Source organism: Triticum aestivum, chromosome 5D (genome assembly GCF_018294505.1).
Source record: "Triticum aestivum cultivar Chinese Spring chromosome 5D, IWGSC CS RefSeq v2.1, whole genome shotgun sequence".
NCBI lineage: Eukaryota > Viridiplantae > Streptophyta > Magnoliopsida > Poales > Poaceae > Triticum > Triticum aestivum.
The window spans coordinates 491506290-491531232 of NC_057808.1; the positions used below are offsets into that span (position 1 = coordinate 491506290).

A 24943-nucleotide genomic window follows, 5' to 3' on the forward strand; every position below is an offset into this window, starting at 1 on the left:
ATCGCGTTGTCAACATGGTCAACAAAAATGAGGAATCAGGTGATGACTTTACTTCGAGAGGATGATAGTGGGGACCCACCAGGGCCATAGCCGCACGTACACAAGTGCCTCCTTATTATATACAACTATAATTTTTTTGCTTCCTCCTGGTCTCCTGACATCACGGTCCCACACCTTTGTCAACCAATATAGTTAATAAACGAGAGAATTGCACAAGGAGCGGCCGAAAGCTGGGACCCAGCAGCTCGAGCAGTATTTGTTTTTTGAGGTGTGAGCAGAATTTTTCTTGAGCGATGTTTTTGTTGTTGTTCAGAGGAGCAGGATATCAATTGGGTAGGTTGTGGCCCGTCTGGCCCAGACTATTCTTTTATGTCGACCAAATATCTAGCCCATATATTAATTTTTCAATGTGAAAATGGCTAGCCCAGCTATACATTTTTTGCGGAATACTCAACCCAGGTCAACTTGTTATTCTCCGCCCCGCATTAGACTTGCCAAGAAAATGGGCTTTAAGAAATAATAAATGGGCTGTAATGAAAAAAATTGGCTGTAAATTTAAAAAACTCACCGAACAGGTATTTTTTAATTTCATTACTTGTTGCGTGCGCAAATTTCGTTTGATTTTTACCTAATACAATTTTTTTTTGAAATTATATTTAATATGACTGGAAATTTTGGGTTAAAAAATATTTCGGAACCCATCAAAATGTGGAAAATTTTGTTGAATTTTTTTTAGCGATTGGTTGAAATTATTAACCGTTGTCGTGGCTAGAAAATGGGCTGTAATTTTAACAAATAGTAAATGGTCTGAGTAAATTCCATTAGAATTAAAAAATGGGCTGTACATTATAACAAATCGCAAATGGGCTATATGTTCTCTGCCACAGATGTGATGGTCACTTGTGGGCCTACTAAGTTGACGCGTATGCAAGGCTTTGTCAACTTATAGTCAACACACGGTTCTAGTAGCTGTGGCCGTTGGATGTCCATCTAACGACTGTGGTGCTTCTTCAATCTCGGATATTCATGCTTCAGCCGCCGAAACCACCGCCGGTGGTACCGCCTGCTACTGCCTCCCGTGGCCGGCTCTGCTGTCGCGCAGGCCTCACCAGCCCACCCTACTCCCATCACCGTCCAGGCCATTCCTCTACTCACCAACACCTCCTGTTATTCTCCGGCGACGGCAGACTCACACCGCAGCCGAACTAGTGAACCCTCGTACTCCCCTCCGCGTGGACATCCACTGATGTCTCTTCGCCGGCTCCGGGTCATTCCCTTCCTAGGCCTCGCCATCGTCCATCGTGTTGGTTCTTTCGGCGCGGCATGGTCAACTTTGTCAACAAACGAAAGCCATCGGAAGATGCATGTACGTGGAGTGGCTGACAGTAGGGACCCGCATGGCCCATGGCCACACGCGAGCAAGTCCCTCCTTATTATGCGAAAACAAATGATTTCTCCCCTGACAGGTTTGAGCCACTAGCTACATCTTCGCACGCAGGGAAGTGTTTCCTTTATTACGCAGAAAAAAAAGTTACCTCTCCCTGACAGCTGGGACCCACCAGCTTTATTATCATCCATTTCATGAAAATATAGATTGTACCAAAGATGCTAAATTGTTTTCTTTTTATTCTAACTCGAAAAAGAAGAAATTAAAAAAAACAGAAAACATCTTCGCATGCAAGGAAGTGCCACCTTATTACGAGCAAAAAAATGATTCCCCCTCCTAGCTGGGACCCACCAAATTTGGAGGCTGACTTGTGGGCCAACTAAGTTGACGCATACGGACTTTGTCAACTTAGTCAAAATGATTCTAGCTGCACTGACCGTTGGATGTTAAATCAAGGGCCGTGCTGCGCCTTCAACCTCTGGTCTTCTTGCTCCAGCCGCCCAAACCAGGCCCGCCGTATCGCCTGCTCCAGCCTCCTGTGGCCGGTTGTGCAGCCGCGCAGGCCTCACGGACCGACCATACTACGATTGGCCAGGCCTTCCCTCTACTCACCCACACCCCCTGTTATTCTCCGGCGACGGCAGCCTTACGCCGCAGCCAAACCAGTGAACCCGCATACTCCCCTCCGCGTGGGCATCCACCCGCCTCGTCTTCTCTGGCTGGTCGTCGTTCCCTTCCTAGGGCTCGCCGTCGTCCGCCGCCTTGATGCTCTCGGCGCCTTGTGGTCAATGAGGCCAATGAATGGCAGCCATCGGAAGTGGACTTTAGGCTATGAGGCTGACAGCTGGACCCACCAGCTACATCTTCGAACACAAGGAAGTGCCTCCTTATTACTCACAAAATAAAAATGATTCCACCCCCTGACAGCGGGGACCTGTGAGGCAACGGCGTCCTGTTCATCGAGAGGCAATAGACTGGGTCGGAATGCGTCTTGTTCAACGAGAGCCAACCGGCTTGGATGGAACGGCCGAAACGGGGTCTGGCGTACCGCAGTACGGAGGAAACAGCCTTCTGTTCGACCGGCTACGGTCGAAACGACATCCTGTTCATCGGGAAGGGTGTGGCGTACCGCAAAACAAAGGAAACAGACTTGTGTTGGAGCGCTACGGTCAAAACGGGGGTCCTGTTCATCGGGAGGGGTGCGGCATACCGCAAAACGGGACTCCACGGGATACTGTTCATCCACCGTCGACTTGCTTCAGCCTCCACCTGCACTGTTCATCCACCGCCTCTTCCTCCTGCCTCCACCAACTACTGTTCATCCACGGGCTACTGTTCATCCAGCCCTCCACCGGCTAATGTTCAACCAGCCCTCCATGGGGTCCTGTTCATCCACCCCCAACCAGCTCGGCTGTGGCGGCCTCCTCTCGGGGTCCCGTTCATCCAGCGGCAACAACCTATATACTACCACGGGGTCTTGTTCATCCAACCCCCACCAGGAACTGTTCATCCAACCACAACCACATACGTCTCGACTCGTTCAACCAACCCCCACGTTCACTGTTCATCAAGAGACAGCAGGTTCGATCGGCTTCAGTAAGCAGCAGCAGCGATCGATCGCTCGGGTTCAGTTAGCAGTAGTAGCGAAGGAATCGCTCTGGTTCAGTTAACAGCCAAGGGATCGATCGCTCGGGTTCAGTAACGTAGCTAGTGCAATCGCTCGGTTTCAGTAAGCGAACGCCTCGCTCGGGTTCAGTTAGAGCCCAACACCTCGCACACACACGCGTACGTATACAAGAGAAACACGCATCGCTCGGCCCCGGCCACCCACCGTAACCGGGAACTCCCCGAAATTTTCCTAGCCCTCGCTTCTACCATGATTTTTTCCGTCATGGACGGCCCAAAGAATGTCATGCAAGTGCGTCTCCGGCCCGCCCAGGACGAAAAGCCCATTTTCTGTCATGATTTTTTGTCATAGAAGTAGGAGCCCACCACATCTATGATGATTCTGGGTTTTGTCACAATTATCGTCATAGAAGTGTCATAAGCATGACAGAAAAAAATCCGTTCGGCCCAAAATGCCACGGATGTGTCTTTTTTTGTAGTGAATGGCACCCAATTCACAAGTCGCGTCTTCATGCAATACGTTCATGCCCTCGGAAGCAAAGTCTCGTTCGCCTCTGTTGCCCATCCCAGAAGCAACAGACAAGCTGAGAGGGCGAACATTGAAGTGTTGCAAGGACTCAAGACAAGAACATTTGATAGGCTGCAAAAGTGTGGCAGGCGATGGATCGACGAGCTGCCGGTGGTTCTTTGGTCCCTCTGTACAACACTAAGTCGAGCTACCGGCCAGACTCCCTTCTTCCTAGTCTATGGGGCAGAAGCAGTGCTCCCCACGGAACTCATATACGGGTCACCTCGAGTACTTGCCTACGATGAAGTAGCGCAAGAACAACACCGGCGTGACGACGCTGTGCTACTTGAGGAGAACCATCTCTGGGTTGTTGTACGTGCTGCACGATACCAGCAGGCCCTACGTCGCTATCACAGCCGCAGGGTTCATGCCCGGAGTCTTGAGGAAGGCGACCTTGTCCTTAGGCGTGTTCAGTCCGCCAAGGGTTCCAACAAGTTGACGCCGAAGTGGGAAGGCCCTTACCGGGTGGTACGAGTCACTAGACCCGGTGCAGTCCGTCTGGAGACCGGAGATGGCATTCAGTTGCAAAACTCATGGAACATTGAGCATCTCCGTAAGTTCTACCCGTAAGGCGCGGCTGTCGGGCCCTGCCCGACAGCCACCCTTTTGTACAAGCTTTGCTGATGCTGCATGTAACCCTTTGTACAAAGCCAGGCGCAGACCCTGAGCAGCAGATAAATAAACGAAGCATTGGGGGCCCCCCAAAAACTTGCATGCATGCATAGCATATCATGAGCATAGCATGATCATGTAGATAGGATCATATGCAACCTTGTTTTCCTTTGCACTAAACTGCAGGGTTCTTTCCGCGGGCTCGATCATGGAGAAAGAAACGTAGACAAGTCTACATATTGGTCCCCAACAAGCTAAACAGATAAGTTCCTTCTTATCCATATTTGTTCTGTAAAGAAACTTGTGCGTATGGAAGCCTCGTCACCTTCGGGGCATGGATGCTCCCATCCATTGACCTGAATGTTGCTTCGGGCAAGGTGGATGTAGTGGCCTTTGGCGGAGAAGGTTCGACGGGGGGCTGGTCCCTTTCCACAAATTCGAGCCCAACAGGCTTAGTCCCGCAACAACGAATGGAAGGCACCGGCAAGATAGCTTGCCAGAGAAAACTTGGTTACTTAAATGTATAGAGGCATTCCACCTCTGCATGGACGTAATACATGCACAAGTACACGGCAAGACTTGTCTTTTTCATTAATATGCAGATAAACAAGTACGGATCTTACAGAACACGAGCATGGATAAAGAAGGTTATATGATTAAGATTAAAGTTTGGCAAGTGCCTACATATTTTGGACTAAAACGAGATAAGTGCCCCGTAATCCCTTTCTTGTCCCTCTCCTCCTAGGAACTACAGGGGGAGGCGAAGAGGGCGAAAGGAGTGCCTGGGCAGAAGCCCAGCCTGACCCTGCTGGGCCCCACTAAGAGCAGCCTGACAAGATCGAGAGTGGCGAGGCTGCGAAGGAGGGGGCGGGGGAGCAGCTCGGCGGTGCCCTGGTCACCACCACCATGGCCAGCAAGACACCCCAGCATGGGCCCCGGTAGGGAGCGGCTGCCGGAACCCAGCTGGAAGGCTGCTGGAGGAGGCGAGGGCACCAAGAGAACATCCCCTCCCTGGCTACCGCCCGAAGAAGCTGGTGATGACGGTGTCGGGGAGGGAGGGGAGGAGCGAAAAGATGAGGCAGCGGGCCAGCAATACGAGACAAAGGCGTCGGTGCCATCATACTCTGACCTGACGGCCTGCCACCCGCCTTCTCCGTCCCTGCCTTTTCTTTCCTCGTCACTGTCGCTCAGGGAGGACGCCGAGCCTTTGTCCCGTCGCCTCCCCTGAAGCGGCTGGCGACGGCGGCACTCCAGGCGCACGGGGAGTGCCACTACTCACCTTGGAGGGCAGGAGGGCGCCGCCATCTTCAGCGTCATCCCCAACCTCGCCGAAAGAGCGGTGCCGGGGTTACTCAAGATCCCAAGTGCATCCCTGTGGGCAAACGCCAGAGGCCCTGCAGGCTCCGCTGACGGGTCAGCGAACTCCACCAACCTGCGGCAGAAGCGACGCTCCCTCCTTGGACGGCGAGCTCCCGTGGGGAGGGTAGGCGTTTCTCCATCATGAAGAAACTCAGCCCCCTCCACACCGTGGTTGATGCGGCGTTCGCCAACACGTCGCCGCAAACCGCGATCACCACGCCTCCCGCAGCCCTGGACCAGACTCACTCCCCGAGCAATGGCGCTAGCCTCCAAGACCATCGTTCCCGAACGGAGAACCGGGGCTTGGCCCCGATCTCTCCCCCTCAGCATGACGAAGAAGAAGGCGGAAGTGCGCGGATGGATACCTCCACTCCCCATAGTGCTCCCCTTTTTATAGGCGAGCCAGGGCCGAGCGCTGATCCTCCACCTACGCGTGGGGGCTCCACTGAGTCCGACCCACCCGAGCTGCGAACGGTGGCCGAACCCATCGGCCGCCCTCTTACACCAATCCGATAAGTTCAGGTCTGTGCCATGAAGCATTTTCCAACACCACACCTCCACTACCTACCCCACTCGCTGCATGTAATATACGCGGCAAAGGATAAGGGTGTGGTGGGATGAGTGAATTGGCAGTTACTCCCCCGTGGGTTAAAGTCATTGACGGGCCATTACAGAGATGGCCCCACCACATTTGGCATCCCGCGACGCGCGGGAAAGCGGGAAACTGACTCGAGCACAGATTAATGAAGAAGCAGAGAAAATCCCAAGAAATAAGCTACCACAAGCTCTTCGCCTGTGTACTGGATAGGGCCTACCCCGACAACGCTCAGCAGCGCGTTCGAGCTAGGCCCGGGGGCTTCTATCGATGCAACAAACCCTGGTGTATGTTGCCTGGACTATACACAGGCTCGAGGGCAAGTTTACACCATCCACGACAAGGCCAAAGCAGAAGAAATAGCCCTTTGAGGAATCAAAGGGCGGATCAAAAAGACCAAGACAAGCCAAAGGAGCAAGATATCACTAAGGAAGAACCTCCCTTGCCGGGTAGGCGAGCTCGGTCAGGTCGAGGCTGCGCCAAAGACAAGTCTCAAGACTTCCTCGGCAGGCTTGCCCGGGACACCGAGGACGCCAACCCCGCCAAGGCACCACCGCTCCACCGCACAGCGACTCAAGTCACTTATCAGTGCGGTGTCGAGCCCTCAAGTGATTAAGTGGTTGTCCTCTGGCACGTGGCAGCCATTTGAGGAGAAGATCCACCCTGCATGACTCCCGTCCTGAGGCGTGTCAGGCAGACAGGGCGAGAGACAGCTAAAGTAGCGTGGCAAGGCTTGCCGGGCTACTCCCACGACGTGACACTAAGCGGTGCATTTAGTGCGCCCTGTCCTGTCTGCAGAGTTAGGTATGATAGCACTGTTTGATGTCTAATCAGTGCGTAATGACTACTTTGCCATTGTGGTGACTCCTTGACCTATAAAAGGAGGGCCGTGGCAACCTTAGAAAGGACTCGGACCCTTGTACACTCACTCGCGCGTAGCTGCCCTCGTCCCAAGGCGACCTTGCCGGGCTTGGGCGCCGCGTCTCCACTACGGTCCTCTCATCAACCCACCAAAATAGGAGTAGGGTTTTACGCCTCGCGGCGGCCCGAACCTGGGTAAATACTGCCCGTGTCACCGCTGCCGTGCTGCTCTATGGCCTCCGCTCTTTGTGCAACGTGCCCGTCCCCCTTGCCGAACAACAAAGGGGCCGACGACCCCATAGGTGATCGTGTTGTACCGCGACACAAGCTAGCGCATGGGAGCTTGAGGCCCGCATGCCGCACGAACCAAAACAACCTGAGATCCCCTATTTCCGTGTGTCGCCCATGAACTGGGGTGTCTCTCGACGCGACATCGCCGATGCTGTTTCTTCCCTGGCCCTGGCTGGCCTCCGCGGCCGCACACTTCAGGAGCACATCGCAGGCGCAGTCACGTGCATGCATCAAGTGTAGGTGGGATAGGGCTGGCACCCACTATTATCACTAAGTCCGCAAAATTATAAATCAGTGCATGAAAGGGCTTGCGAAAGTGGCATGACGAAGTGTAGTGATCAATCTCATCTCCTTATGATAGATCACTCGTCGTGAATAGATGGACAACAAAAGCACCATTAGCCAGGGTGGCGAAGAGAAAAAGCGACAACACAGACGATACAAGCGCATGACCATTTGATTCTGCCGTTGCAACTCACCGGCACATGTGCTAGTAAAATAAAATAGTGAAAAATCGAACACACGGAGAGCCCGGCGAAGGAAGACCCGAACGTGTAGGTGCATACGTTCGGGTCGCCGTCGCATCGAGCTAGTGTCGTGGTGCGTCGGCCGTAAAGCGACCGTGCCGCCGCCGCAAAGGCGAAGGCGAACACCGTTCCTATTCCTACGCGCCAGCATCGACAAGTGTGTGGAGCAGAGCCAGTCAGCAGCGAGCAGCGCTGCTGCGCCGCTGCCGCCGCCGCAGCTAGGCAGATCTGACAGCCCGACGCCACGGCCGGGGTCCCCCTGCAAAGCCTGCCGCCGCCACTGTTTCCCGCGCTGCCGCGTGCGGAGAGAGAAGAGAAGGCAGCGCGTGCGAGCGAGCGAGCGAGCGAGCTCAGCTGCTGCATCGGGGCGGGGCGAGAAAAAAAGGGCGGCGCCAACGAACGATCAGGCAGGGGTGCAGTGCAGTGCAGCTGAGCTGCGGTAGCTCGTAGGGGCAGTATCGTAAAAGACAGACGCGCCGGCTGGGCGGGGCAAATCTGCTTGCCGGAAAAGGCCGAGCCGCGAGCCGTTGTTGGCGTTGCCACTCTAGCCAGCTCCAGCTCCAGCCCTGACACGCGCACAGCGCAGCCGAAACGGCTGCTCCCCGTCCCGAGCGCAATAAAAGGGGGCCTCGCTGGCTCTCGCCGCAGCGTATGTACGGGGCTGGATGGAGTCGGCCGACGCAGCGGGTGGGGCGGCCGGGGACGGGGCGCCGCCGGGCCGCGGCTCCTCGGCCAAGCGCATGCGCGGCGTGATTGGCAGCGGCGGCGGCGACGGCATGGAGGTGGTGCCGTGGGGGTCGCCGCCGCCGCCGGGCCAGCAGCCGGCGCAGCTCCAGGGGTCGGCGTCGCGGATCTGCCGCGTGAGGGCGTCCGGGGGCAAGGACCGGCACAGCAAGGTGTACACGTCCAAGGGCATCCGCGACCGCCGGGTGCGGCTCTCCGTGCCCACGGCCATCCAGTTCTACGACCTGCAGGACCGCCTCGGCTTCGACCAGCCCAGCAAGGCCGTCGAGTGGCTCATCAACGCCGCCTCCGCCGCCATCGACGAGCTCCCCTCCCTCGACCCGGCCGCCTTCGCCAACATGCCGGCCGACCACCAGGCCGCGCCCCGCGCCGGCAAGCAGCAGCAGCAACCGCAGGGCAGCAGGTCCCTGTGCAGCAGCACGTCGGAGACCAGCAAGGGGTCCGAGCTCTCGCTCTCGCGCTCCGACGGCCGCGTCGGCGGCGGCTCCTCCCGGGACAAGGAGGTCACCGTCGCCAGCAACCCCTCCGCGCAGGCCGGGTCCTTCACCGAGCTGCTCACCGGGGCGGGGGCGGGGGCGGCGTCGGCCGGCGCGGCCATTGCCTCCGCGGCTCCGCGCAGGCAGTCCTGGCAGCAACAGCCCGTTTCCGCGGTCACCGCGGACCGCGTCGGCATCGCGCACCCCGGTAAAGGCGCCGGCGCGCAGGTGGTGCCGACGTACCCCGGCTTCAGATTCGGCAATGCGCCCCCGTTCGGCATGCAGCCGGCGCAGCCGTTCAACTTCGGCCCCTCCGCCCAGCACCAGATGACGCAGTTCTCGCTCGTCCAGGGCGGGCTGGCGGCGGCTCCGGCTCCGGCTCAAGCCGGAGACTACAGCCTCGACTTCTCGATGAACTCCGGTTACATGGGTGCCAGCAGGGGGCCCCTTCAGTCCAATTCGCCGCACTTCTCCAGCCACCACCAGCAGCAGCAGCAGCAGCGGCAGCTCCAGGACCTGGACGACGGTCCGAGCCCTCCCTTCCTGTACGAGAACGCCGCCGCCGCCGCCCCGCATCTCACGGCGACCGCGGCGATGCAGCTGTGGAACGGGTTCTCGCACGCCGGCATGAAGGAGAAGAGCAAGAACTGATCACCCCGATTCTCCAGCGGTAAGACTGTCTCGCCCCCTTATTACCATTGATTGATTGATTGATTCAAGATTAGATTCGTTATATTGGCATGGCTGCAAACTTTTTGGCACTGCTCGAGGTGTCCTCGTGTCCTTCAAAGTGCACAAATCATGCTTGGGTACGAAGGACGGGTGTCGAAATCTTAGCGGCAGGTGTCTGCATTTAGCTGAATTTGCATGGTTTGAGCCAAACAGGTGTCGATTGCTTCCCTTTGGGAGGGGATTTTGCATCGCAGGAGACCGGCCAATCACATGGGCTGTGAATTGTGATTGCCCGGCATTTTGCATTTCCCCTGGTAATACAGTAATAGTAGTATGATCATCACAGTAATTCATTATCAAGGCCACAGTTGCTAGTTTTGGGCACAACCTCTATAACAACATTTGTCAGCTTCATCTTAATGTAGTTACTGTTCATATATATCTTTGCCACGACACTGATATTTATCGTCATACAACTATCACAATGGACATCCTGATGTGCTTTAGCAAAACTGTTATTGAACCTGACAGGTCCAACATATGCCATGTTTTTTCCATGCATCTGGCCGCAGTCACCTAGACAATTACCCGCCCAGTCTTATTGGTTTAACGTCGCTTGCTTCAGATGTCGGCAAAGTGGTTCCTGGTTGGTTGGTTTGGGATCTAGTAAGTGACTAAGTCTACATGTGCAGAAAAAACATTTTAGATTAAAAAAAGCATACTAGCTATAAAAACATAGTTTCAGATGAGCTTCACCACATAAGTCTGCTATTTTTCATTTTCTACCTTAATTAGGCACCCTGAATCATCTTCCTGCTTCCAATTTTCTATCCAATCAACACTAGGATGTGCATTCCATCAGTAGGTACAATACAAAAGCAGTAGATTGGTGAATGTCTCTGTTCATTGTGCCTCGTTTAAAGCTTTCCGCATGCAAATTATACTGTCATTGTGCACTGCATTGACAGAGGTGTCAAGTAGTAGTAGTATCAGACATCCAGATGCTACTGTGTCGGTCTCCAGCATCTCTTTAGCGTTCTGATGATCTCGGTACATATAAGGCTGCGCCCCTAAAGCCACCACATTTTCTGCTCCACCATGGTTTGGCAGGAACTGCTTTACTGTCGCCTGCATCTTCTTTATACATGCGTTACCTCTTGAATCAAAAGCTGTCTTACCATTCTGGTACAAGCTCTAGCATCCCAATGATCTCCATTTCTGTCAACCTGCAGGAACCAAAGGCATCAACTTTTTTTTTTTTTTTGCTTCGGCAATAACTCATCTCGTGGAGCTGCTGCCTCAGGGGTGTACCGGATCATCATCCATCGTTCGTCCAAGTCTGCTTCGTCCGGCATGAAGGAACCCTGCTGCCATTTATTCAGGCAACCATGTGCTGCTTTTTTTTTTCTCCTCCTCTGAGATGAGGCCAGTGTACAAGTTTTGGAGGAGTTTTTATTAGACAAAGACTGGCAAAGCAAGCGCCCTGCTGTGTGGGCTCGAATCTGTTGTTGCTGTTGTTGTTTTAGAAACTATATGTCTCTTTTTGTTTGAGATCATTTCGAACCAGTGTCGAGTAGGGTGGGTGGAGGATTCATGTGCCCCGCCTTCAGGGCCAGGCTACTCTCAGTTTTGGAGAAACAAGCCCCCCATAGACTTTTCTATTTTCCATTCCATAGCGTTGTTCTCTCCTCTGCCTCGCAGTTGGCTCAAATGGGTAGGTCTGGATTAAAGAGCTGCTTGGAATCCGTGCTAAAATCCATGATTGGCTCTGTTTATTAAGAAGCGAGCTATGAGCATAACGAGCTGAGCTATCGAGCGATTGGCTCTGTTCATTAAGCCTACGAGCTTTTGGTCCAGCCCTACACATGGGGTCGTGAAACAAAGAACGTCGAGATTTTTCTTTTTTGGAAAAGAGTTGTTTATTACTTAAGTAATATCGTCGTTACAATCGCGCAAGATCGAATCCAGCACGCAGGCTGGAACTAATCTGTGCAACATCCCACCACACGACTCTCTGCGACCTAGCTGAGATAAATTATGGCAGTCATGTTTGTATCTCTGCTAACCTTGCACACCTTGGCAATTCTGCCATCCGGGATCTTGTGGAAAAACTCCTTTGCAATGTGACCCAGAGTAGACCAGCCATTTGGCTCTGGTTGGAATGCCTTGACAACAGAGCTACAATCTGTTTTGTTCAGCAAGCTACAATTTGTTTTTGTTCAGCAGTGGGCTCGGTGAGTAGTTTAGACCCAGCTTGAGGACCTCAATGCAAGCAATAGCCTCCGCCATGTTTGCACTTGGGCATCGAGTAACATGACCCCAGGCAGCTGCAAGTGTACAGCCCCCCATTTGTGTTGAATGTTAATCCCAGGAGCTTGCTCGCAATGAACTCATCGTCAAGGACAAATCCATCATTTATCTTCTCACACCCAGAAGAACGTTGGGTAGTCTTGAATAGAGTGCTTGGGGAGTTTCATTGGGGTTTATCAAAATAAAATTAATCTAATTATTGTCCATTTCATACTTTGATCTTTGAATGCTTGTGGTGCCTTCATTCACGAGACAAAGACAATCATGTAGTACATTGATGGACGTAATGAGAATCACTTAAGCCTATATCTCCTGACAAACCCTTTGAAGTAACTGAAAAGTGGTGGCATTGAGTTGTTCATCAATCACTTCACAAGGGGACAAATTTCTTAGAACCCTAGGGTTGAATCCTCGTTTCGTGAGAGCATTTCGGATATGTGATCCAATAGGAAACATCCAATGAACAAAATGTGTTCCGTCAAAGGTGAGTGGAGGACTGGTATAGTGAATATGAGGTGAGGAGGGTGGTGGTGGTGTGTAAGAGGGGCACCAAATGAATCAAAGGTCATCCATGATTTCTGTGCCACTTGAGAAGTGGAGGGGACACCACATGAAGAAAAACATATGAGGGCTTTGGTCGGTTTCTAATTATTGATTCTTCCATGGAAGCGTCTATTTTTACTTTGTAATCGACCATCGTCTTCTTTATCTTTGGTCGTATAGGGCAATTGCGAGTCAATGTAGACATCACCAACATCCATCTTTGGCCATATCACTCTTAAGATCATAAAGCCCTTAAAAAGAGTCTTTGCTCTTATATCCATTGAAAGGATCAAGATGGAACTAGAGGGGGTGAATAGGCCTCTACAAATTTGAAGATTTTCATCACAAGTTTTAGGGGTATGGACAAATATGGTTCTTCTAAATGAAACTAAGTGAGGAGCAACCAATACAATGCTAATAAAGGGCAATAACAAGGAAACAAATATGAGCGACAAAGATCTTGGATAGGAATAACCAAATTATTCAAAGGCAAAGATGTATCTGGATGTTCACTTCCTTGTGGGGAAACTAAACTGTGGGAGGTGCATCTACCAGGAAGATCTCTGAATGCCACAAAGACTAGCCTTCTTCTCCTTGAGCCTCCAGCAAGAAGTAGGATCTCAAATCAACAGTAGTTGGCCTTGAGGTGACCACCAAGCCTTCACAACTGACTTCTTGGAGCCTCCAGACCTACGAATCTTCTGGAACGGAATCCTACCGCTTTAAAGTCTCCACAACTCTATCCGTCACTACTGCAAATTGGTATAGCACCGACCGGCCAAATTATATCATCACAGACACGCGAGTGGCTGGTCAGTGTGTCAGGGTCAGTAATGATGTTGCCATCACAGACGGATCAGTTAACATGTCTGTGATAGTTGTCATCACAATCCACAGGATCCATCGGTGCTCCATAGTAGAAGGGCCCTAATGAGAGTCTTATCACTGACCATCCTTAGTCTAGAGGCCGGCCAGTGATGTAAATTCTTGCTAGTAGAAAAAGGTTGCATTGCTAGGAGAGGTCATCCATCGGACTACTACTAGTAGTGCAGCCCCAGCTTCACAACCATACAAATCAGGACATCACATACACATATTTCCAATAATCCATTTCACATGCACATATACAAAATTTCTTACATTGCATTTCAAGCATGGGTTACACATACAAACAATCTCATACATTGCATAGGGTAGCCCTACATACAAACAATTATATATCATTATTATTGCATTGACACATTTTAACTTACATGATTGTGTATTTTTGTTGGTCTCAGTGTTGTCGTTGTCACACCATTCGTTCCACCCTTCTCCTCGTACATAGATCTCCCATGTTCCATTTGAATATCCTCACCATTGAAGAAAACTCACATTTCTTTTCAAGATCTAGATATCAGCTTGAACATGGGTAAATGTTGCTAAAAAATCTGGAAAAAACTTAGAGTACATAGCAATACAAATTAACTAAAGCGAGCTAGTTCACAATAACTATACCATTGTCTTGCGGACACCATTTTGAATCACTAGCTGGTGCGATTGTACCAGGTAATGTCGTGAAGACTCAAAAATAATTTGTACAATGTGACAGAAATCGTGAAACGTCACCGGCGTGACATTTCTATCGTACTATACAAAACACTCTTAAAAAAGAGTGTTTTACACAGTAAACAAAAAGGTCCCAATGGAAACAAGGTGAATCAAGTTTCCATGTTTGTAAAAAGACAAACTATACTCAGCTACGCAATAATGGAAGACAACAACAATTACTTTATGAGCCTAGCAAAAACACCCGCCTAGCATTCTAGGTAACAAAATATAGCACCCTCTCCCTCACCTGGATTTTCCAAAAAAATGATTGGTTGAGCAAAACAGAGCAGACCTTGTGGGTTTCGTCGATATTCCTCAATGGTCAAAACCAACAATTTGATCCTTTTGTGTAGTGCGACCAAAATAACAATATTTTTCAAGAGTATGTCCACTTCAGATGAGATTTCAACATACATCACAATGGCATAGCAACTGGAGTGTTTTATGTGTAACTATTAGTGTTGGAGATCGTTGCAGAAATTAAAATTTTCTACGCATCACCAAGAACAATCTATGGAGTCTTCTAGCAACGAGAGGGAAAAGAGTGCATCTACATACCCTTGTAGATCGCGAGCGGAAGCGTTCAAGTGAACGGGGTTGATGGAGTCGTACTCGTCGTGATCCAAATCACCGATGACCGAGCGCCGAACGGACGGCACCTCCGCGTTCAACACACGTACGGTTGGGGAAGACGTCTCCTCCTTCTTGATCCAGCAAGGGGGAAGGAGAGGTTGATGGAGATCCAGCAGCACGACGGCGTGGTGGTGGAAGCAGCGGGGATCTCGGCAGGGCTTCGCCAAGCTCAGCGAGAAGGAGAGGTGTCACGGGAGGGAGAGGGAGGCGCTAGAGGCTTGGGTGCGGCTGCCCTCCCTCCCCCTTCTTTATATAGGGGTCCAGGGGGGCGCCGGCCCCCAGAGATCCCATCTCAAAGGGAAGGCGGCGGCCAAGGGGGGGGGGAACTTGCCCCCCCCCCCCCAAAGTCAAGTGGGGCGCCCCCCACCCCTAGGGTTTCCAACCCTAGGCGCAGGGGAGGCCCAAGGGGGGCGCACCAGCCCACCAGGGGCTGGTTCCCTTCCCCACTTCAGCCCATGGGGCCCTCCGGGATAGGTGGCCCCACCCGGTGGACCCCCGGGACCCTTCCGGTGGTCCCGGTACAATACCGGTGACCCCCGAAACTTTCCCGGTGGCCGAAACTGGACTTCCTATATACAATTCTTCACCTCTGGACCATTCCGGAACTCCTCATGATGTCCGGGATCTCATCCGGGACTCCGAACAACTTTCGGATTTCCGCATACTAATATCTCTAAAACCCTAGCGTCACCGAACCTTAAGTGTGTAGACCCTACGGGTTCGGGAGACATGCAGACATGACCGAGATGACTCTCCGGTCAATAACCAACAGCGGGATCTGGATACCCATGTTGGCTCCCACATGTTCCACGATGATCTCATCGGATGAACCACGATGTCGAGGATTCAATCAATCCCGTATACAATTCCCTTTGTCAATCGGTACGTTACTTGCCCGAGATTCGATCGTCGGTATCCCAATACCTTGTTCAATCTCGTTACCGGCAAGTCACTTTACTCGTACCGTAATGCATGATCCCGTGACCAAACACTTGGTCACATTGAGCTCATTATGATGATGCATTACCGAGTGGGCCCAGAGATACCTCTCCATCATACGGAGTGACAAATCCCAGTCTCGATTTGTGCCAACCCAACAGACACTTTCGGAGATACCCGTAGTGCACCTTTATAGCCACCCAGTTACGTTGTGACGTTTGGCACACCCAAAGCACTCCTATGGTATCCGGGAGTTGCACAATCTCATGGTCTAAGGAAATGATACTTGACATTTGGAAAAGCTCTAGCAAACGAACTACACGATCTTGTGCTATGCTTAGGATTGGGTCTTGTCCATCACATCATTCTCCTAATGATGTGATCCCGTTATCAATGACATCCAATGTCCATAGTCAGGAAACCATGACTATCTGTTGATCAACGAGCTAGTCAACTAGAGGCTCACTAGGGACATGTTGTGGTCTATGTATTCACACATGTATTATGATTTCCGGATAACACAATTATAGCATGAACAATAGACAATTATCATGAACAAGGAAATATAATAATAACCATTTTATTATTGCCTCTAGGGCATATTTCCAACAGTCTCCCACTTGCACTAGAGTCAATAATCTAGTTACATTGTGATGAATCGAACACCCATAGAGTTCTGGTGTTGATCATGTTTTGCTCTAGGGAGAGGTTTAGTCAACGGATCTGCTACATTTAGGTCTGTATGTACTTTACAAATATCTATGTCTCCATTTTGAACATTTTCACCAATGGAGTTGAAGCGACGCTTGATATGCCTGGTCTTCCTGTGAAACCTGGGCTCCTTGGCAAGGGCAATAGCTCCAGTGTTGTCACAGAAGAGTGTCATCGGGCCCGACGCATTGGGAATGACTCCTAGGTCGGTAATGAACTCCTTCACCCAGATTGCTTCTTGTGCTGCCTCTGAGGCCGCCATGTATTCCGCTTCACAGGTAGATCCCGCCACAACACTTTGCTTGCAACTGCACCAGCTTACTGCCCCACCATTCAAAATATACACGTATCCGGTTTGTGACTTAGAGTCATCCAGATCCGTGTCGAAGCTAGCATCGACGTAACCCTTTACGACGAGCTCTTCGTCACCTCCATAAACGAGAAACATATCCTTAGTCCTCTTCAGGTACTTCAGGATATTCTTGACCGCTGTCCAGTGTTCCATGCCGGGATTACTTTGGTACCTTCCTACCAAACTTACGGCAAGGTTTACATCAGGTCTGGTACACAGCATGGCATACATAATAGACCCTATGGCCGAGGCATAGGGGATGACACTCATCATTTCTCTATCTTAAGCCGTGGTCGGGCATTGAGCCGTGCTCAATTGCACAGCTTGCAATACAGGCAAGAACCCCTTCTTGGACTGATCCATATTGAACTTCTTCAATATCTTGTCAAGGTACGTACTTTGTGAAAGACCAATGAGGCGTCTTGATCTATCTCTATAGATCTTGATGCCTAATATATAAGCAGCTTCTCCAAGGTCCTTCATTGAAAAACACTTGTTCAAGTAGGCCTTTATGCTTCCCAAGAATTCTCTATCATTTCCCATCAACAGTATGTCATCCACATATAATATGAGAAATGCTACAGAGCTCCCACTCACTTTCTTGTAAACACAGGCTTCTCCATAAGTCTGTGTAAACCCAAACGCTTTGATCATCTCATCAAATCGAATGTTCCAACTCCGAGATGCTTGCACCAGCCCATAGATGGAGCGCTGGAGCTTGCATACCTTGTTAGCATTCTTAGGATCGACAAAACCTTCCGGCTGCATCATATACAATTCTTCCTTAAGAAAGCCGTTAAGGAATGCCGTTTCGACGTCCATTTGCCATATCTCATAATCATAGTATGCGACAATTGCTAACATGATTCAGACGGACTTCAGCTTCACTACGGGTGAGAAAGTCTCATCGTAGTCAACCCCTTGAACTTGTCGATAACCCTTAGCGACAAGTCGAGCTTTATAGATGGTAACATTACCATCCGCGTCCGTCTTCTTCTTAAAGATCCATTTGTTTTCTATCGCTCGCCGATCATCGGGCAAGTCTGTCAAAGTCCACACTTTGTTTTCATACATGGATCCTATCTCGGATTGTATGGCTTCGAGCCATTTGTTGGAATCCGGGCCCGCCATTGCTTCTTCATAGTTCGAAGGTTCACCGTTGTCTAACAACATGATTTCCAGGACAGGGTTGCCATACCACTCTGGTGTGGAACGTGTCCTCGTGGACCTACGAAGTTCAGTAGTAACTTGATCCGAAGTACCTTGATCATCATCATTAGCTTCCTCTCTAGTCAGTGCAGGCACCACAGGAACATCTTCCTGAGCTGCGCTACTTTCCGGTTCAAGAGGTAGTACTTCATCAAGTTCCACTTTCCTCCCACTTACTTCTTTCGAGAGAAACTCTTTCTCCAGAAAGGACCCGTTCTTGGCAACAAAGATCTTGCCTTCGGATCTAAGGTAGAAGGTATACCCAATGGTTTCCTTAGGGTATCCTATGAAGACGCATTTTTCCGACTTGGGTTCGAGCTTTTCAGGTTGAAGTTTCTTGACATAAGCATCGCATCCCCAAACTTTTAGAAACGACAGCTTAGGTTTCTTCCCAAACCATAATTCATACGGTGTCGTCTCAACGGATTTCGACGGAGCCCTATTTAAAGTGAATGCGGCAGTCTCTAAAGCATAGCCCCAAAATGAGAGCGGTAGATCAGTAAGAGACATCATAGATCGCACCATATCCAATAGAGTGCGACGTTCGGACACACCATTTCCCTGAGGTGTTCCAGGCGGCGTGAGTTGTGAAACTATTCCACATTTCCTTAAGTGTGTGCCAAATTCGTGACTCAAATATTCCCCTCCACGATCTGATCGTAAGAACTTTATTTTCCTGTCACGTTGATTCTCAACCTCACTCTGAAATTCCTTGAACTTTTCAAAGGTCTCAGACTTGTGTTTCATTAGGTAGACATACCCATATCTACTCAAGTCATCAGTGAGAGTGAGAACATAACGATAGCCACCGCGAGCCTCAACACTCATTGGACCGCACACATCAGTATGTATGATTTCCAATAAGTTGGTTGCTCGCTCCATTGTTCCGGAGAACGGAGTCTTGGTCATCTTACCCATGAGGCATGGTTCGCACGTGTCAAATGATTCGTAATCAAGAGACTCCAAAAGTCCATCTGCATGGAGCTTCTTCATGCGTTTGACACCAATGTGACCAAGACGGCAGTGCCACAAGTATGTGGGACTATCATTATCAACCTTACATCTTTTGGTATTCACACTATGAATATATGTAACACTACGTTCGAGATTCATTAAGAATAAACCATTAACCAGCGGGGCATGACCATAAAACATATCTCTCATATAAATAGAACAACCATTATTCTCGGATTTAAATGAGTAGCCATCTCGAATTAAACGAGATCCTGATACAATGTTCATGCTCAAAGCTGGCACTAAATAACAATTATTGAGGTTTAAAACTAATCCCTTAGGTAAATGTAGAGGTAGCGTGCCGACGGCGATCACATCGACCTTGGAACCATTCCCGACGCGCATCGTCACCTCGTCCTTTGCCAGTCTCCATTTATTCCGCAGCTCCTGCTTTGAGTTACAAATATGAGCAACCGCACCGATATCAAATACCCAGGAGCTACTACGAGTGCTGGTAAGGTACACATCAATAACATGTATATCACATATACCTTTGGTGTTGCCGGCCTTCTTGTCCGCTAAGTACTTGGGGCAGTTCCGCTTCCAGTGACCACTTCCCTTGCAATAAAAACACTCAGTCTCAGGATTGGGTCCATTCTTTGGCTTCTTCCCGGCAACTGGCTTACCGGGCGCGGCAACTCCCTTGCCGTCCTTCTTGAAGTTCTTCTTACCCTTCCCTTTCTTGAACTTAGTGGTTTTATTCACCATCAACACTTGATGTTCCTTTTTGATCTCCACCTCCGCTGATTTCGGCATTAAATATACCTCAGGAATGGTCTTTTCCATCCCCTGCATATTGAAGTTCATCACAAAGCTCTTGTAGCTCGGTGGAAGCGACAGAAGGATTCTGTCAATGACCGCGTCATCCGGGAGATTAACTCCCAGCTGAGTCAAGCGGTTGTGTAACCCAGACATTTTGAGTATGTGCTCACTGACAGAACTATTTTCCTCCATCTTACAACTGAAGAACTTGTCGGAGACCTCATATCTCTCGACCCGGGCATGAGCTTGGAAAACCATTTTCAGCTCTTCGAACATCTCATATGCTCCGTGTTGCTCAAAACGCTTTTGGAGCCCCGGTTCTAAGCTATAAAGCATGCCACACTGAACGAGGGAGTAATCATCAACACGCTGCTGCCAAGCATTCATAACGTCTTGGTTCTCTAGGATGGGTGCGTAACCTAGCGGTGCTTCTAGGACATAATCTTTCTTGGCAGCTATGAGGATGATCCTCAGGTTTCGGATCCAGTCCGTATAGTTGCTGCCATCATCTTTCAGCTTAGGAACGCGTTGAAGTTGAGGGCAACATTAGCGTGGGCCATTTGATCTACAAGACATATTGTAAAGATTTTAGACTATGTTCATGATAATTAAGTTCATCTAATCAAATTATTCAATGAACTCCCACTCAGATAGACATCCCTCTAGTCATCTATGTGAAACATGATCCGAGTCAACTAGGCCGTGTCCGATCATCACGTGAGACGGACTAGTCAACATCGGTGAACATCTTCATGTTGATCGTATCTTCTATACGACTCATGCTCGACCTTTCAGTCTTCCGTGTTCCGAGGCCATGTCTGTACATGCTAGGCTCGTCAAGTCAACCTAAGTGTATTGCGTGTGTAAATCTGGCTTACACCCGTTGTATTCGAACGTTAGAATCTATCACACCCGATCATCACGTGGTGCTTCGAAACAACGAACCTTCGCAACGGTGCACAGTTAGGGGGAACACTTTCTTGAAATTATTGCGAGGGATCATCTTATTTAATCTACCGCCGTTCTAAGCAAATAAGATGTAAAACATGATAAACATCACATAATAGTGACATGATATGGCCAATATCATTTTGCTCCTTTGATCTCCATCTTCGGGGCGCCATGATCATCTTCGTCACCGGCATGACACCATGATCTCCATCATCATGATCTCCATCATCGTGTCTTCATGAAGTTGTCACGCCAACGATTACTTCTACTTCTATGGCTAACGTGTTTAGCAATAAAGTAAAGTAATTTACATGGCGTTATTCAATGACACGCAGGTCATACAAAAATAAAGACAACTCCTATGGCTCCTGCCGGTTGTCATACTCATCGACATGCAAGTCGTGATTCCTATTACAAGAACATGATCAATCACATACATCACATATATTTCATTCATCACATCCTTTTGGCCATATCACATCACAAGGCATATGCTGCAAAAACAAGTTAGACGTCCTCTAATTGTTGTTGCATGTTTTTACGTGGCTTCTATAGGTTTCTGCAAGAACGTTTCTTGCCTACGTAAAACCACAACGTGATATGCCAATTTCTATTTACCCTTCATAAGGACCCTTTTCATCGAATCCGATCCGACTAAAGTGGGAGAGACAGGCACCCGCTAGCCACCTTATGCAACTAGTGCATGTCAGTCGGTGGAACCTGTCTCACGTAAGCGTACGTGTAAGGTCGGTCCAGGCCGCTTCATCCCACGATGCCGCCGAAACAAGATAAGACTAGTAGTGGCAAGAAAATTCACAACATCTACGCCTACAACAAGTTTGTGTTCCACTCGTGCATAGAAACTACGCATAGACCTAGCTCATGATGCCACTGTTGGAGATCCTTGCAGAAATTAAAATTTTCTACGCATCACCAAGAACAATCTATGGAGTCTTCTAGCAACGAGAGGGAAAAGAGTGCATCTACATACCCTTGTAGATCGCGAGCGGAAGCGTTCAAGTGAACGGGGTTGATGGAGTCGTACTCGTCGTGATCCAAATCACCGATGACCGAGCGCCGAACGGACGATACCTCCGCGTTCAACACACGTACGGTTGGGGAAGACGTCTCCTCCTTCTTGATCCAGCAAGGGGGAAGGAGAGGTTGATGGAGATCCAGCAGCACGACGGCGTGGTGGTGGAAGCAGCGGGGATCTCGGCAGGGCTTCGCCAAGCTCAGCGAGAAGGAGAGGTGTCACGGGAGGGAGAGGGAGGCGCTAGAGGCTTGGGTGCGGCTGCCCTCCCTCCCCCTTCTTTATATAGGGGTCCAGGGGGGCACCGGCCCCCAGAGATCCCATCTCAAAGGGGGGGCGGCGGCCAAGGGGGGGGGAACTTGCCCCCCAAGTCAAGTGGGGCGCCCCCCCACCCCTAGGGTTTCCAACCCTAGGCGCAGGGGAGGCCCAAGGGGGGCGCACCAGCCCACCAGGGGCTGGTTCCCTTCCCCACTTCAGCCCATGGGGCCCTCCAGGATAGGTGGCCCCACCCGGTGGACCCCCGGGACCCTTCCGGTGGTCCCGGTACAATACCGGTGACCCCCGAAACTTTCCCGGTGGCCGAAACTGGACCTCCTATATATAATTCTTCACCTCCGGACCATTCTGGAACTCCTCGTGACGTCCGGGATCTCATCCGGGACTCCGAACGACTTTCGGATTTCCGCATACTAATATCTCTACAACCCTAGCGTCACCAAACCTTAAATGTGTACACCCTACGGGTTCGGGAGACATGCAGACATGACCGAGATGACTCTCCGGTCAATAACCAACAGCGGGATCTGGATACCCATGTTGGCTCCCACATGTTCCACGATGATCTCATCGGATGAACCACGATGTCGAGGATTCAATCAATCCCGTATACAATTCCCTTTGTCAATCGGTACGTTACTTGCCCGAGATTCGATCGTCTGTATCCCAATACCTTGTTCAATATCGTTATCGGCAAGTCACTTTACTCGTACCGTAATGCATGATCCCGTGACCAAACACTTGGTCACATTGAGCTCATTATGATGATGCATTACCGAGTGGGCCCAGAGATACCTCTCCGTCATACGGAGTGACAAATCCCAGTCTCGATTCGTGCCAACCCAACAGACATTTTCAGAGATACCCGTAGTGCACCTTTATAGCCACCCAGTTACGTTGTGACGTTTGGCACACCCAAAGCACTCCTATGGTATCCGGGAGTTGCACAATCTCATGGTCTAAGGAAATGATACTTGACATTTGGAAAAGCTCTAGCAAACGAACTACACGATCTTGTGCTATGCTTAGGATTGGGTCTTGTCCATCACATCATTCTCCTAATGATGTGATCCCGTTATCAATGACATCCAATGTCCATAGTCAGGAAACCATGACTATCTGTTGATCAACGAGCTAGTCAACTAGAGGCTCACTAGGGACATGTTGTGGTCTATGTATTCACACATGTATTACGATTTCCGGATAACACAATTATAGCATGAACAATAGACAATTATCATGAACAAGGAATTATAATAATAACCATTTAATTATTGCCTCTAGGGCATATTTCCAACAATTAGCACAACATATTTTAACATACAACACAATGACATAGAAATTAGACATTATTCTTCTTGTAACTATTAGCATAATGGCATTATAACATATAATTTGCAACATGTTTCTATTTGAAATCATTGTATTGATGACATTAACACATACACTGCAACATAATGTTTATATAAATCTTGGCACAATAACATATTTACACAAAAAAGGAATATAGCAATTGGCAACATCAAGATACATATAACCAATTTGTAATACAACATAACATAACATTTATATTGCAAACAATATATTCACAATCAAAAAAAAATAGGCATGAATCCAAAAATTATGAGTGTATCCAAGCTCACCATCGTAGACGATTCCTTGATCGAAGAACATGGGAGCGATGTCGGGGCCTATGACCACCCACTGTGGCCCAGGAGACCCGACAACACCACACTAGCGCTTACATCGGTTGTCACACGCCCGCACCACGGGCACGCGGTGGCACCAGCATGCCACACGCCTACAGGGGCACCTACTGCATGGCACATCGACGGGGAGGGTGCATGCAGAGGTAGCCTAGATCCGACAATGGGGTGGTAGCGAGGGATAAGACAAGGGCGATAGGGGATTGCGATAGGGTTAAGTGTTAAGGTGGATGGTAGCAGAGGGTTGGGATAGGGTTAAGTACTAAGAGTGGGGGTATATACGCACTTGGACTCATCACCGACTGGCCGCCAGAAATGGCCTGTCGTGATGATAGTATAATGCGGACTAGCTGGAAGATTATCCCGTCAGTGTTCCTCTACCATAGAATTTTGGTTCTTCATTCCCTGTGCCAGAGAATAATGTCGGCCAACTAGTGTCATCAGAAATGCACACTGAGAGTCGGTCAGTCCCCACCGTGGCAATCGTCGCTGGTTCAATGCATGCTCATTGGAAACCAAGGCATAGCTAGCTGAGTGATGACACTGGTAAATGAGGCATGGATGTGTAAAGACTCCATTTCACATGTTTCTCACTGCAGGAAAGAGAGGCTGATGTTTGAATAGAGAACAATGACCAGCAACTAAAAGGGGAGGGGGTAAGTGATAAGTAATAGCACTGGCATGACATTTTGAAATCCATTTGTGATAAAATTTTGACCTCGGAACGGTTGAGGGGGACATTATAACTGATCGGAAAATTTTACTCATCTGTGTTAGTAGTCTTGGAAGGCTTGCAGATGCTTATCACTGACGGGCTTACGCTGGCCCTTCGGTGATGACCCTTATCAGTGACACGTGTCAGTGGTCGATCAGTGATGAGGGGCACTAGTATGTCGATCTATAGTAGTGAGTAACAAGTTTCATTAAGCGTAATGTGATCACTATTTGGCTCGATGGAATAGTAGATCTAACATTCCTCCTTGATTTCTCAAAGTTTGGTGAAGTTGTGCTGGAAGGGCGTGAGATTTGCCGAGATTAACAATGGGGGGCATTCAATTAAAGGATTAGGTCTAGAGGTATAAGAAGGGTTTATTTTATAGACTTCCCCCATTTCCAATTGTTGCCACTCAGAGCCTGTATAGCCTAGAAATTCTGGCTAATACCGAATATCCAGGCCCTGGAAACCCAAAATGTCC

At 49.7% G+C, this 24943-nt stretch overlaps 1 protein-coding gene across 1 annotated transcript; it reads left to right on the forward strand.

Annotated features, from left to right (window-relative positions):
* The first annotated feature begins 7986 nt into the window (after positions 1-7986).
* Positions 7987-11269, forward strand: LOC123123106 (transcription factor PCF6). Its single transcript, XM_044543550.1, has 2 exons — positions 7987-9716; positions 10951-11269. The coding sequence occupies exon 1, from the start codon at positions 8492-8494 to the stop codon at positions 9695-9697; it is 1206 nt and encodes a 401-aa protein (XP_044399485.1). The 5' UTR covers positions 7987-8491; the 3' UTR covers positions 9698-9716; positions 10951-11269.
* The last annotated feature ends 13674 nt before the right edge of the window (positions 11270-24943 follow it).